At 42.8% G+C, this 15,665-nt stretch overlaps 1 protein-coding gene across 2 annotated transcripts in view; it reads right to left on the bottom strand.

The window, feature by feature from the left end:
- FER (FER tyrosine kinase) overlaps nucleotides 1–15,665 on the bottom strand; it is a 1,023,934-nt gene that overhangs the window by 853,651 nt on the left and 154,618 nt on the right. For both annotated transcript variants that reach the window (XM_085632578.1, XM_085632580.1), the window contains exon 4: nucleotides 891–990. In XM_085632578.1, the coding sequence (XP_085488704.1) occupies nucleotides 891–990 (100 nt within the window). The remainder of the gene's footprint in view (nucleotides 1–890; nucleotides 991–15,665) is intronic.

The raw sequence follows: 15,665 nt of genomic DNA, 5'->3' as shown, positions 1-15,665 counted from the left end.
CTCGAACCCAGTTCCCCAGGTCCGAGGTCGAGCGTCCGGCCAACTCCTCTCCCCTAACATATAGGTAATAAACCCAAATTGGCACTCTTGGGAATAGTGGAGGGAAATGGAGGTGTCAGAAGCAATCACACTTTCATCGGCATGCGATATCTTATAGCCAAAACGAATATAGCAAGGAGGTGGAAAGCTAGGGCCCTCTCCAGCCACCGATATAAGAAAGAAGTTGGGGCATCCACCATTGTTCCACCTGGGAGGTATGTAAAGCAAAGGGTTATCCCATCCAGCATGAAAAGGTTTGGTGGCACAGTTGGATCACTCACAAAATAGCAACTACCAAATAATAATGGTTTCCCTTTCCTTTCTTCCTCACCGGCGCGTCAAACCCTCATCATATAGGTTCCCATACCCCCCCATTGCTCAGTTGACAAAACTATAACGGACGGGATGACAATTAAAGAATTGGACCTATGACAATAAGCTACATACAGGCAAACACCAGGGAGAACTGTTCTTGGCACAAAGATTGTGATAGTCTGAGTCAAAACATTCATGCCCCCGAAGTTGATTGGACTTGACCTGTGAAATCAACAAAATAGCTCAAACTACGTGGTTTATGTCACAAAAGACAGTGATTTTGTTACATTCTCAGATTTCTCATCATTATAACTGTTAAACCTGCAGCATAGTTTATAAAATAAATAAAAATTAAACTTTACAAATGTCCTAAAAATCTTTAAAGGACAACGGAAAGGTACCAATAAAAGTGAATTATTTTTTACCATGGAAACTTTAGGTTATCAAATTATGCTCTCCATGATAATATAGAGCTTACTAAATTCAATCTGAAGTTATCATGCACTTAGGATTGCTAACTGCGCACAGCAAAATACCTTTAGACAAAGCTTCCTTAAATTTCTCCTTCGCTGAGTTAACTTCTTTTGTCAATTGTCTATAACTCCCTTTAATCTTGTCCAGTTCAGTCTTTGTTACCTATCAATATAAAAAAGAAATGTATTAGAAACAGAATATATGGTCTGGAACAGGTTATTTTTTTAAAACATTTTTATTGTCTAGGAGATGATCTCTTCATAAACCCCTGTCCTCCAACAACTCCCAAATTCTAATTAAACACCAAATCAACTGTAGGAAGACAAATGCCCTTTTGCTTCTTTGACTTGACCCATTACATCATCCCAATGTTATGGAATGCTTTAATCAAATAACATGGATTTATTAACTTCAAATAAAACAATCGAGAAGAGGAGAGGTTCAGATGAGTAGATGCCACTGACAAGTTGGAAGAGCAGAGTGGGAGGCACATGGTAGAGGTAGAAGTACAGAAAGAGGGATCTGATATGGGCAGGAAGAGGAAGAAATGTGATTTGGAAACAGAAAGGGAGGGAGTAGGAAAGTAAAGGATAGATAACGTTTTCTCAGCATGAGGAATATTTAGGGCTCCACACTAAATCATGAGGTAAAACCCGAAAGGGAAATTTTGGTTTCTGCTACACTTTACCTCAGGATGAGCATCAAGTCAAAAGTGACGTGGCATCATCAGCAGTAAAAACAGCGCCCCATTATTTGTGAATCATTGCCGATTTAGTGCCAGAGTTTTGCTGGTTTTACGGGAGGCAAATTTCAGTCATACCATGTGCTTTTACTACTTCAGTGACCCTAACAAACGTTGCACTCAACATAAGCTATCATACCACAAAACTATAAGAGTACCTTTCAGAAAGAACCCTCCTCGAAAGGAAAAAGCACTTAAAATTGCAGGAGACCACTCAAAGGGCACGTAAAGCATTAAAACATCGGTTGCTAACGGGCATTCTTTATATGAGCTTTAAAAAGCATTGCTTTTTAAAATCATGTTTGATGCTTTATAGAATGCTAAAATTAGCCTTGCTGTCATTTCCGAACACTAGCAACAAGTCAGATAAAATGTTTTCTGTTAATCTCTACCGTCTTCTGCGCACATAATTCAAGTATAGGATATCATACGTGGTGCATGTACAGGGCGAACTTAGCTAAAGGCAGCAGAGTGCCGAACTGGGTTGAAGGCCTCATGTAACCGGAGAGTCAGTCTAACCAGGGAGTTCTGTATGGGGAGAGGAAAGGTGGCCCATTGACCATGTTGTGATTTAGTGTTCTCAAAGAGATATTCAGCTCTTCCCTAAATTGAATAAAGGTAGGGGCAGTGTTGATGGAACCAGGGATATAATGAATCTTCTGTCGCGAAAGAATGAGATTTATGGAAGATACAAGTTAGAGCAAACTCTGGATTTAAATGTACACCTTAAAAATATTTTACTCAGCCCTAACTGTAAAAATCTGGATACAGAGAGACTCCGAAAAAGTGCCACTAAAGCAGCTATATTCATGGTAAACACTAAAATCGCTCAGGTTAACATTAGTTATAGGAGTTAGTTTGTCTAACAATATCCATGTTCTACTGAACAGGGATGCCTTAGGACAAAGCGCAGCAGTCAAAAGTCAATTGTCTAAATGCTTCATTAGACAACAAAAAGGTATTCTACGCACTATTCCTCTAGGCCTCAATAGAGGCCCAATTACTGGTCAAGTGTTGAGCCCCTATTGTGGCACTTAATCAAATGATTACGAAACAAGGAGGTCAAGAGAAGATTAACACCTCTCTTGAGCTTAGCTTTTATGGCGGCAGTGATGTCCTGAAACTGATTAATATGTTTTCAAACTAAAACTTCAATTTAACAGGTGCAGGATTTACCCGGGACAGGGGCCACTGAAGAGGTATAAGGAGGAAAACGATTATGAGGTCTGGTAACCAAATGCGTTCCACAATAGCATTCAGTAAAAATCTGCACAGGCTCTTCTGCTTGAGTTTGCAAAGAAGCATGTGAATGAAAGCTTTGGCACAATGAGGCCCAGAGGGATTTTGCCTATGTATCAGACACAGAGGAATACTGTGGCGACTTTGAGTCAGGACTTTGGACTACAAACATAGTAACACATAGATCTCGGATCTGATGGTCACCAGGGTACAAACAACCATTTGCAATGCAATAGGTCTCGCATTTACGAGAGTTTTAGCTATTGGCATTGTAAATGACAATGCCTTTTATTCATGTTTTGGTTTTTAAAACATAAATAAAAGGCATTGTCATTTACAATGCCAATAGCTTAAACTCTCGTAAAAGCGAGACCTATTGCATTGCAAATGCACGGATCCCAAAAGAGCGCTTTACTAATGGGTAGGAGGCGCCTGATGGCTAGAGCTGCCAATCTTGATGCACGGGGGAATCAAGTTCGACTGTTGTCATCCGTTCAATGTTATACGATTCTAGGAAAATTACTTAATCTCCCTGTGCCCATCAAAAAAGGTGTAATGTAAACTCTTTCTGTTGTAAAGTGCTCTTAAGCACTCCGGCTTGATGTTTACTATTAAAAAAAGGCACACAAAAAATCTACCCAGACTGCTGCAGAGTTCACTAACATTAAGCTCTGCATTTTTGCTGCACAAATCAAAAAATATTCCCAGCATGAGTGTTACACTTTAGATCTACACGCACCCCAGGCCCCAAGTCCAGGCGCGACCTCCCTTTTAATGTTTAGGACTCAGGAGGGGTCCTTACAAAGCAGATACCAAATGCCATTCATGTCAGTCTACCACCTAGACGAGGGGGAAGCGGCTGTATTCTGTCAATGAGGAAAACAGAGTCACAAAGAAACTGGACAAACCGGTTCTGACCAGCCTCTTGTCCTCCTTTAATCGTGGGCCACAATGACTGCGTCACCTTTTCAAGGCGGGCTTACCCCTCACTAGTTTAAAGGGAAAGTTCCTGTCAAATTAAAATAAAATGCCTTCCACACTGCAATATACGTGCAGCGCTTGAACAAAATAAAAAAAGGACACGAAAAACATTGTAAGAATGAAAGTGGGCCTGTCGAGCTGTGATATGAAGACTGTCTGACGGAGTCTGACGAGGTTAATGAAAGATGTAGTTTCATTCCAGCGTGCTGAAATATGTATTTCCTTAATCCCTGTTTAGCGCCTCGAGCCAAACTCTTGTGCAGATGCTAGACAAAGCTTGCGGAGCCGGCAGAGTGCAGACAGAAAGTGATTGCTCACTCATCATAGGCCTGTTCTGGGCACAGGAGATAGTGAAGGGGGGTGAGGTTCGACTCCTTAGACGCCAAGTGTTCTTTCGTATCTGCCGAGCCCTAACAAAGCACCCGACCTCCACAGAACCTGCCTTGCACTCACAGGAAAAGTAAAATAAAAATAGAAAAAAAGGCACAGGGCTGCGTAAGAGGAAAAGTAAATAAATAGAAAACTAGATCCCGCTGAATGCCTGCTATCTCGCTCTTCTGTTGGCTGAGTAAAGCAGCAGGGATGCCTCTGGAGTTACGGGTGGGGGGAGTGGAGCCAAACAGAGAAGTCACCCCAAAGGAGAGCAGCGGAAACAAGAGGTGGTGCGTGTGCTGAAAATTAAATAAAAAGGCACACAGGCAGTCTAGTGTGGCACCAGACTGCACGTAGGGACATGCAACACTCACCTGTGCGCCTTCCTTCGGCATGTCGGTGCCGGCGGCTAATGGCTCCTCTGGAATCTGCAGTGCCGTGGTCTCAATGGGCACCGCGGACTACCCCCGGGGCGATTCTCCTAGCGCTAAGTAGGGGGCGGGGGAAGCAAAAGAAAAGGGCAGCAGATTGATCTCCATGTGCTGCTGGAGGAGGAAGTGTACGCCCACCTTACAAGCCACATGGTGCCTTAAAAAGAAAATTCCCCCGTGCACCCGGCAGAGTGGCGCTGCGGACGAAAACTGTTGTTAGGCGCTGCGCCTTCCGGACTACATGGAAGTTACGTATGGGATCAACAGCCAACAGAAAGCAAGATGACAACAGCAATGCCAGACTTAAACCAATCGCAAGCGGCAGGAGAAATTACACGGAGTTGAAGCCAATATACAGATTATTTTCTGTCTCGCTGAGACAGCGCATGCGCTGCCAAGGCGAGACCTAAAAACGTGGAATACCACTCACCTTTTTTCTTAGACAACTTAACAGCTACACACTAAGGATGCAACAACACATACTCAACACAACGCTTATTATGTTAAGATACCATACACAGGCCAAGGATGTAGCTTGAATACTTTTAGTAAACAGCAGTGATACACAGACTGGCAATCATACCGGCACTCATTACGGATCATCATATCAACAAAGGGGACTTTCATCGTTTTTTTGTTTAAATATCTTTATTTGCTTTTCGTAAAATAGACAGTTTACAAATGACATCTAGACAAACTAAAAGGGGGGGTAAGAGGGGTGGGAGATAACGTGCTGCAGGTGCACCTGCAATACATGTAACAGGCACGCAGTGCCGACATAAGGGTGTGCCAAGGGCATTGTCCAGCATAAGCATTATCTACGCCACGCCGGATGTTCCTTCGGCCAAGGCTACACCTCAGAGTTCGTATTCAGACCACCATGTGTCCAAGTGGACAAGTATCAGTGTCTGCACAAAGTAGAAGGATTAATACACCCTGTTTCAGCCACACATGACCTTGACCACATAGAGCCTTTGCAAACAGACACTAAATTACAGCAAAGTCAGATAAGATTTGTAGTTTTCTTAACTTTAACCATGAACCAAAGAAAAAACTAAACAAACAAAAGGAAAGAAAAATCGTCACCACATCGCCACGCCCCGGCCAGAGTGTAGACAACATTTTCGACCTATCTATAACCTCCCCAAGTGAGCGGAACTTCCCGCTAAAAGTGTCATCGAGGAGGTCATGATACGTGTCTGGGCTGCGTGTGCCTGGGAAACTATTCGGGTACAACTACTGTCCCCTGGTCCTCCCTCGTAGATGGTTCAGCCTCCTGTAAGGAATCGCATCCTCCATCCCCACCCGCCCCCGTTAGACTAGACAAAATGGCATCCCAGTGCTGAGCTATGGGGTACTTGCGGAGCCCTGCTACTTCCTTCCTGCGCAGTGCTGTACTTTCCGCTCAGGCCCATACTAAAAGAGAGTTCCGCCACCCAGCCGCTGCTGGCGGGTCTGCGCGTTTCCAACGTTTAGTGATTAACCTCTTAGCTACCATAAGACCCAGGTCAATAAATTTAGAGGTGACTTTTTGAGTCTTGGGCCTAGGGTACAGGCCCAGTATGCACACCTCCCACGTCTGCGGTAGTGTCCTCGCTGTACTTGTCGCAAACGCCCAGATGACATCTCTCCAATATTCTTGAAGAGAAGCGCAGAGCCATAGCATATGTAGCAAGTCCACATTTTCTCGCAAGCAGCGGGGACATGCTGATGTGGTTATGTGAAAGTATGTGTTTATTTTGTAGGGGGAGAGGTATGCCCTGTGTACAATGTATGTTTGTATAAGCCTGAATCTGGCATTGCGTGGTATGTTTGAGGGGGTGGAAAGGTGACTTTCATTGTTGACATGCCCACAGAACTCGCGGGATGACATCGGAAAACTCGACACAACGGAGCAGACTACAGCCACAACAAAAGCACATAAGATGGATAAAACTACAGCAGCATTATATGTAACATGCACACACCCCTAGAGATGTACACAGGCTCTAACTACTTTGATAACAATGCACCCTGTACACTCCCCCAGGTATATCGTACTACACAACAAATTAACTTAATCCAAGCAACATAAAGTGCTACGTGAAGGGAAGAACAATGTTTACCTGGATATCAAATGACAATGTATTATCAGTAACTACTTCTGGGTTGTATGTAATTATAGTGTCCATAAATTATACCACATATTGCTTCTTATATGTAGCAACATTATCATCTACTGGTTCACCCGCGCATGTATTTTACTTGCTAGCACCAACAGATTTCCCCAAATTAGTATGCAGCACAAATGCGCTTTAATCTAAAGTGTCAAATTTCTTCCATCAGTTAGCTGTAACCAAAAGCTTATATCCAATTGTACTGCGCCTGGCTATCAGTGGTGCCAGTCTTGGTCTGCAATAGCAACAGAACGTCTTTAATTTGGCTTTCCCTCTACAACACAACTCCATGCAGACACAGAAGGCCTTCACGTCTGTAGGAGAGTCAGTAGTGCTAGCAGGGAGAAAGCGGTACTGTTAGGAAATCTCCTCCTCGGCAGGTAACGCTCCTCTAATCAGCATGTCATCACTGTCAATTATAGAGTGATATACACATAACAACGGAGTACACATGATGAGCCATTTGCGGAGACTTCTTTATTAGGATTTTGGCACCATGGGTAGACGCCCTATCAGGATCACAGATTATGTTTGGATCAACTGGTATTCTATGTCACACACAGCTTTGTCACTCAAATGACGAGGGAACGGACAGATCAAGACACAATATCACAAAGGTGCAACCAGTATCTTGTTGCATAGCTTACTCTGTTTGGGCAAGTTGCGAAGATGGTTTGCCATAGTTCTTTCACTCTTGTTCAGTGAGAATATGGAAGTGGTATGATCAGTATAGGTTATACCCTCGTCCCACAAAAAAGTAGGAATAAACTATGTCATGCTGTTTTTTGTTTCTAGAAAAGTATTATTTTTTATTTTTTTTATTAAGGCAGTCCATCGGCAGAAGATCAATAGTCATTACTCTTCACCCCACGAGTTGGGTAAAAATAAACATCTGTTATTCAGCGCCAAGATACCCTTCTGGGTGAACGTGCGCTTTACAAATAAACATGTTATGTTATGCCCCAAACCCTGCCTCGAAAAATGGCAGGTGACCGAGGTAAATTTTCTTTGACTGTAATTCTGTCACTATATTACACTTAAAGGACATCTGAATATGTTCAACTTGAGACCCTCTAGTCAGATCACAAAGTTTATGAATTATTTGAAGACCCACCCCTTGGTAAAGGTGAGTAACTTTTTTCCACGGAAATGTCATTAATATTCATAAACATTACATAGAATAGTCGGCTGATCCCTTCCTATACGCGGTGAAAAGGCGGTAAGGAATGGCAAGAATGGAGAAATATCCATCTGAACAGAAACATGGGCAGTGTTCATAGCTTCTGGACCAGATCTGTAATTGTACACAAGGAAAAATGATGTGTTTGATTAAGAATTGGGTATTTCATTCCATGTGTGCCATGGGGGGATATAATAAATGACCATTAATCTCAGTTTCCACCAAAGACAAAAGTCATCAGGAAAGTGACAAAATATTCCTCCCCTAGTTTACACCTCTGTTGAACCCCAGTTCCTTTGCCATATATGGAACCCGAGATTGTAGGCTGTGAACGTCACGATGATTGTATACACTGTTTAGGCCTCTTGGTAACGAATCATCAATCAATACAATTGTTGAGTAACCTTACAGGATGTATGATCGGATACGACCACTTGAAGAATATGTATGATGTACAATATATGAAATGTGAAAATGGCAATAAAAATAAGTTTTAAAAAAAAAATCAGGAAAGTGACAAAAAAAATTTGGTATTATGACCCAACAATACCATTTAAAAATCTGTTCCTCCATGCAGTAGTTATGCCTATAAATATGCATATACATATTCACATGTAAGCACATAAGTACATACTCTAACCTATATATGAACAAAAATATACATGCCATTCATCATAATGTATGCAATTACACTTTCTCGGCTATCATAGTAATAAAAGAAGTTAGAGAAAAGTAGAATGAAAACACTCTTATGAATGAATAAAGGTATAAATTAGATAACTAGCAGTTTACCAGTTGATCGACTGCAATCAAGAGCATTGAGAAGTATATAGCAAAAGATAAAAACATTTGGCATCTGGTAAAGTGTCTGTAATGGCAGTTTTTCTTTGAAGCCACAACCACTTTCAGATCCTGACATAGTCAATAGACTCAACAACCATTGCTCATATATATGTAAAGCATAGTGAGGAAGAAACTTGAGTTCCATACAAAACGATTACTTTTTTGGTTAGTAATAGCCAAGAAAAAAACATACATTTGTCAAGGGGAAATTAATCAAAGAAAATTATATAGAGAATACATATATGCTTCAAAACAGACAAATTTGGGTTTTAGTTAATATCATTGACATGTCTATGGGTATAAGGAAGGCCTATAACATATAATAGAACTTTAATCCATTTTTCTTGCTCAAATGATGTCCTATGGAGCCACTCATACATAGAGGTGGAAACGTAGGCAACATCTTTTCAAGAATACCTCCTGTGTAACATGCAGCCCAGAAACCAAGGTATCAGGTGATATTCATCATGCCCTTGCCTAAATGCATGCAATGCAAGCGAGATTTGAATTAAGCCGTGCTTGCTATTTGCGATAATTCAAGATGTAAAATGGAGTCTTCAAGAAAAAATTACAATAGAGTATGGTGGTTACTTTGTTTCCCTAACAAACATGCCACATTATATATAGTTTAACAAAAGGCCTGTCATGTTCTCCCATATATTGCCGTCCTTTGCGTATAGTGTGTATTTTTTATCCTCACAGAAGGTAAGTCATTCATTGTATTAAAGGTTCATGCAGGTGAGATAAAGCATTACAATGCAAATACCTAATGTAATTTTGGACATCATTCTCTTTCAATTTGAAATATATTGCATACATATTCAGCAACAAGCATTTGCAATGCAATAGGTCTCGCATTAGGAAAGTTTGAGCTTTTTGTATTGTAAATTTACTCATTTTTTATTTATGTGTTGATATTGAAAATATTGAAATTACTAGCTTTCTCATGTACAATGTCAATAGTTTTAACTGTTGCAAATGTGACACCTACAGCATTTGTAATGCAATATGTGTTGTATTTACGTGACTTAGCTGTATTGATATTACAAATAACAATGGCTTTTAATTTTTGCAAATAATTAATCCTTAAATAAAAGTTAATGTAAATTATAATGGCAATCGTTTAAACTTTTGTTAATAACTCTTATGAAGATTATGTTTAGTGTATTTAATTGCGCCTAAAATCCAAGAACAGAAGTTAAATATCTTTTTTTTGGTGCCATTTGTAATAAAGCCTAAATATTGAGAGAACATATTAGAGCCAGTTGTTGTTGAATGGTTGTACAGATTGATACTGTGGTGGCGGTGAGTGATGTTGTGGTGGTGTCGAGTGATGCTGTGGCGTTAATTAATGCTGTGGTAGCGCATAGTGATGTAGTGGTGCCCTGGAGTGATGCTGTGGTGGTGCTAAGTGATGCTGTGGTGGTGCTAAGTGATGCTGTGGTGATGCGATAGATAGATAGATAGAAATAGTCAGATAGATAGATAGAAATAGTCAGATAGATAGATAGAAATAGTCAGATAGAAAGATAGAAATAGTAAGATAAGATAAGATAAGAGAAGATAAGATAAGATAGAGAGGGCGATAGATAGAGTGTAATTATGTAGAATATAATTATGTGGCACTGAGTGGTTTTGTGTGGAGTGTATGTTGATTTTAGTGGCGTGTAATTATGTGGCATTGAGTGTTATTTTGAGTGTATCGTGCATTGTTTGCATTGTAATTAATTGTCACGGAGTGTTATTTGGAGTGCATGTGGCATTGAGTGTAGTGTAATTATGCGGTGTGTAATTATGTGGCGCTGAGTGGTATTTGAAGTGTATGTGGCATTGAGCGCTGTGTAATTATGTGGTGTGTAACTATGTGGCACTGATTGGTTTTTGGAGTGTCTGTTGTATTGAGTGCATTGTAGTTATGTGGCATGTAATTATGTGGCTCTGAGTGGCATTCGGAGTGTATGTTGTCTTGCCTTGTATTTCTATGGTTCCTTAAACCCTTAGAGGCAATTCTTTTATTTTAACTAAAAGGATGGTAGTTAAATGGTGTTTACGGCAGGATGGTCGTTAAATGGTGGCTACGGAGAAGCTGTGTGCTGAAAGGCAAAGAGAACACGGGCATGAAAGTAAAAGCGAGGATGAAAATGGAGTGAGTGTGGCAGGATGTTAGTTAAATGATGGTTACGGGGAAGCTGAGTGCTGAAAGGCAAAGAGAACACGGGCCAAAGCTGGAAGAAAACACGAGATGCGAGAGGCATGTGTGTGTGGCAAACACTGGTGGGGCTCCGAGCATTCTGTTGCTGCCTTGATGCCTGTGTGTGTGAGCAGTGGGGCTGTGTGTGTGAAGTGCCTAAAGTTGCAAGAAAACATATGGTTATTTAAATCCTTAAACGCAGAATTAATGGAGCTAATGTTATCGGCCTTAGAAGGATGAAATGGGAATGAGCGCGGCATATGTTAACTTTGTAAGTGCAGAAAGCGTGCAGGGCAAACTTATTATTTTGGTTGTTTGAGACTCAGATCTGGGCAAAGCTGCAAGAAAACACGGAGGGGGGAGGGCGGGCTGTGTGCTGAAAGGCAAAGAGAACACGGGCATGAAAGTGAAATCGATGGATGGCAATGCGTCCGTGAGACTAGCCCTGTGGTGAGGGAGGGACAGTTGTGAGAGGCGCCATGAGGAAACAATCTCTCAGCATGCTGTGGGGGGGGGTGGGGGAGCGCATTCCAGGCGGGGGAGCGGACCCTTTGAAGTATGATGCCGAGGCTGTGGCTACACGTGCACGCGCCAGTGGGCTGAAGCGCTTCCCCAAACGGATAGCATGGCGGCACGATGCACGTGATTGTGCGCGTGCTCACCATGCAATCCACTTTTGGGAGCACTTTGAAATGCCCCTCTTACTAGAGTCTCGCATAGCGATTGCGTAAACGCAATAGCTAGGCGAGACCTAAAAAAGACTTTGGGTCTATGAATGTTTTAGCATTTGAATACTATTTTGTTGAGCACAGAGTCTACACTGTTAACTGACAGCTTGAACTACTGCTGTGCGGATTTGTGGTTAATGCCAGCTACATTAGCGTTGCAACCAGCATTTAAGAGGCCAGGCGCAACCCGTTTACAGAATAGATCATCTCTTCCCAGAAGGCGCTGCATACCCTGATCTCCCTTCAAAACACTGTAAGGTGGGTTTACAAATTGTTTTCAAGCCGAATGCCTCTAAAGCGGTCATCTACGCATTTTGATAAGGGTGATTACCAAAAGTGTGTGTGAAAGACATGTGAGTGAATCGTACTTGCAAAATAGTGGCAATTTCTATGTGCAGTCCAAGTGAGTAGTTTGGCAATTGCAAAGCCGCCACTTTATGTCTTTCCACTAACAATATACGGTGCATGTGTCAAACCTATCTGCATAAGATGGCTCAGTTACTTAAACCTGTCCACTGCGAGCTGATGTGAGGGTCATGCGTTCGATTCCCGCTAAAGTCAAAGATTCCTTTAAAATGCCCAAGTTGATAAATTGCATCGGGACCTAGTACAGCTTCTTTTTAACAGGGCTTAGAAATGACAGGAATGTGGCGAAAAGGGCTCAGAAAAGCACGTTATTACTACATCTTTCAGCCATAAGCGACAAGGAAAGTGTGAGAAAGTGCATCAAAATATACAGGATTCAAAAAGCGTCCGTGCAGGAAATGAAGAACTGACTATGAAATACCGAAAGCAGAGAAGAGTAAATAAAATTAATTTCACGTTTTCCCTAACCTTTACTCCCCTCGATGCCTACAGCCGGCAGGAGTCCGAAAACACGAATGAGACAGGCCCGAAGAGTCTCTATCAATTACGATGACTAGCCGGATTGGTGCGTTACATTAATACCTAAACACTGATTAAATATAGCTAGATATAAGTGTACAGAAACTAAGAAGCATTGTCAATGACAAGAAGCCTAATCTTTCGTTGGGGATTTGCCAGTGCCTTTGTCTACGCTGCTTCACATTGACAAAAAGAAAAAAACTGCTTATTTGCAAGTGCAAAACATCATCAGCAACAAAATAGCAGCCACGTCATAGTAATGTATATGCCCGCAGGCATCATTACGTGTACGCAGGAATGTTATGATTTAAAAAAAAACTAAAAACGTTTGATTTATCACTGCAAGACGTGAACGCTAATGTTGGAGCAGGAAGTGAAAAACAAAATATTTGCAAGAGCACATCAATGACAAAAGAGCAACTCTTTTGCAAATTGCAGCTAACAGTATCTCACAAAAAATCTTTTTTAAAAAAAACACAACCAGGAGAGGTGGGGAGAAAAACATGAGCGGGTGGAGGGGGTGCAAGTCAATGCCATAGTGAGAGCAACATAGAGTGGCAATCTTTTGGCATGCTGTGGCGGGGGTGGGGGAGCACATTCCAGGCGGGGGAGCGGACCCTTTGAAGTATGATGCCGAGGCTGTGGCTACACGTGCACGCACCAGTGGGCTGAAGCGCTTCCCCAAACGGATTGCATGGCGGCACGATGCACGTGATTGTGCGCGTGCTCGCCATGCAATCCACTTTTGGGAGCACTTTGAAATGCCCCTCTTACTAGAGTCTCGCATAGCGATTGCGTAAGCGCAATAGCTAGGCGAGACCTAAAAATGAAACTAAAATGTTAACACACGATAGGTATGCTTTTCCAATTCAATTAATATTTTTAAAAGTGGATGCCTGTAGCCTCTGGGAATGCTTCTTGGCATTAAGACCAATTAATTCCAGGCCTCTAATGGAATTAAGTCCCCTCCATAGATAATTTTTGACAATTTTACTTGCTTGTGCACAGAAAGTACAGTGAGATCTATTAATATTTGCAAGCCTGGTGTAGCACGTAGCCAACAATGGCAATTTAATTCTGGTATTCACTTTCCATCTTCTGATGGTATCTCTGGTGTGGACACTAATAAACCTGATAATTCTACTGGCGCTATAAAATCTACTCAACCTTTATCGAATCCTGAAGCTATAAAAGAAGCATCTTCTAATATTGCTTCATCCGTTAAAAAAAAAAAGAAAATAGATTACCCATTGTCTCCTATTAAACGTTTTTCTACTCCTACGATGGAGAATCTTTTTGAAGAAATTAGAGTTCTATGTCAGGACCCAGAGGCAGGATTATGCTGTCCTTTCTTCGTTTTCATTAAAAGCAGCCATGTTAACCAGTAAACATCAATACCAATAAAACTTCATTTCCCATGAATAGTAGGGAAGAAAATGAAGTCCATTAAGAACAGTCCAACATCCAATCAGGGTTCGCCACCCGTATAATCCATACGGTATCTTGTCTGTTGCTCTTTCTTCACTGCTCGCAGCCATGCCACTTAAAATGTGGGACTCCAGTCCCTTTTTGACCTTTGTGTCATGTTTTGCGGCCTCGCGGGTCTTGTAGTGTGTTTTCCTTTGACCTAATGTGTGCTTTGTTTAGAGGGAGGTGGTTTCTGCCTCAGAATAGGCGGCCGTGGGAACGGTTTATCGCTCCTTCGCGGCCGCTCCATTTCTTGTGGTAAACGGCGGCCTCCCGCTGCTAGAGGGAGCACAACACAGCGTACAGCAGTGTGACATTCCTTCTTTCACTGGTTGGTCGTGGAGCGGAAAGCGCGTCTATTTCAACATTCCTTGAGCGGCTTCGCCCATGGCAAGCCGTATCAGCTGCCGGCCCCCTCCCGCCTGGAACCTGAACACCCTGCAGTGTAGGATCTGTCAGGAGCGTTGACTCCTAATTATTGGCAGACAGCCCAGGCGGTGTGTAGTGTGCCAGAGTCAATTTCAGGGCGCAAGTCTGCCTTCTCCTAAACCCCCCCCCCCCTCAGGGTCGCAGGTCACAGGCGAGTGCTTTCAGGACCTCAGTCAGATCTACTGGACCCAACTGACCTGATGCATCCCTGCTCCTCGGAGTGGACCCCATGTTACAAGGTGGACGCCAAAGTGGCCCTGACGCCAGAAATCAATGCTCGCATGGCCACTTTTCTGTCCAAATATATCAAAGACCTTAAAAAGGCAATCGACTGCTCTTGGCGGGCAAGCCAGAATAAACTCCTGGATATCACTGGTCCCCCAGTAAAGATATTCGACATAGAGGAAGACGCCGAGGCCCTCAGGAGCCCTGATTCCCCCGGAAGTGCTTTCCAGCAGGGCCCAACGGGCCATTTTATTTTTAGGGAATGCCAACTGTGCCATCTCCATGGAGAAGCGCCAGTGGTTGTCAATTAATATCGATCCCAAGCTTGGGGAGTTGGCAACCTCAGAGGCGGGGCAGGTGGCCCAAGGTGAGCTCTTTGGCGACCAGTTCGTCAAGGAGCTCGGCAATTTTTCTTGCCACCTTTAATTCGCTAGACAAAGCAGAGTCCACAGTCACGCGTATATTTAACGCTCATGTTTTCTCTGGGGCCAGCCGTGGTAGGGGGCACTCGGCTGCCGCTCCAATATGCCGCCTCCGGCAGAGGACAAGCTTCCCAATGAGGACAGTGGCTGGATCCGGCTTGATTTGGAGGGTTCTACCCCACCAGAGGGTGACCACTTTAGAGGCCAGCGCAACTGACCCCGCAGAAAGGTGCCAACTCAAATTCACACGGTGAGTTTTCCTTTTGTTTCTTGCACTCATTTAGTAGGTCGTTTGGCCGGATTCTTGGACAACTGGTGGGCGATAACATCAGACGCATGGGTACGCAAGACAGTTCAGGGATTCAATATACAGTTTTACGGGTCCCCCTTCCAGACAGTCCCATTCCATTCTTGATCAGGAGGCCTCACTGATCCAAAGGGAATTCCAGGAACTATAGGCGAAAAGGGTGATTTGTCACTCCCATCCCTCAGGTTTTATCAACAATCTCTTTTTGGTGCAGAAACAGAACTGGGGTCAACGTCCGG

This window comes from Triturus cristatus, chromosome 2_1, assembly GCF_964204655.1.
Source record: "Triturus cristatus chromosome 2_1, aTriCri1.1, whole genome shotgun sequence".
Lineage (NCBI taxonomy): Eukaryota > Metazoa > Chordata > Amphibia > Caudata > Salamandridae > Triturus > Triturus cristatus.
The sequence above is the reverse complement of the archived record's forward strand: the minus strand, read 5'-3'. Positions and strand labels throughout refer to the sequence as shown.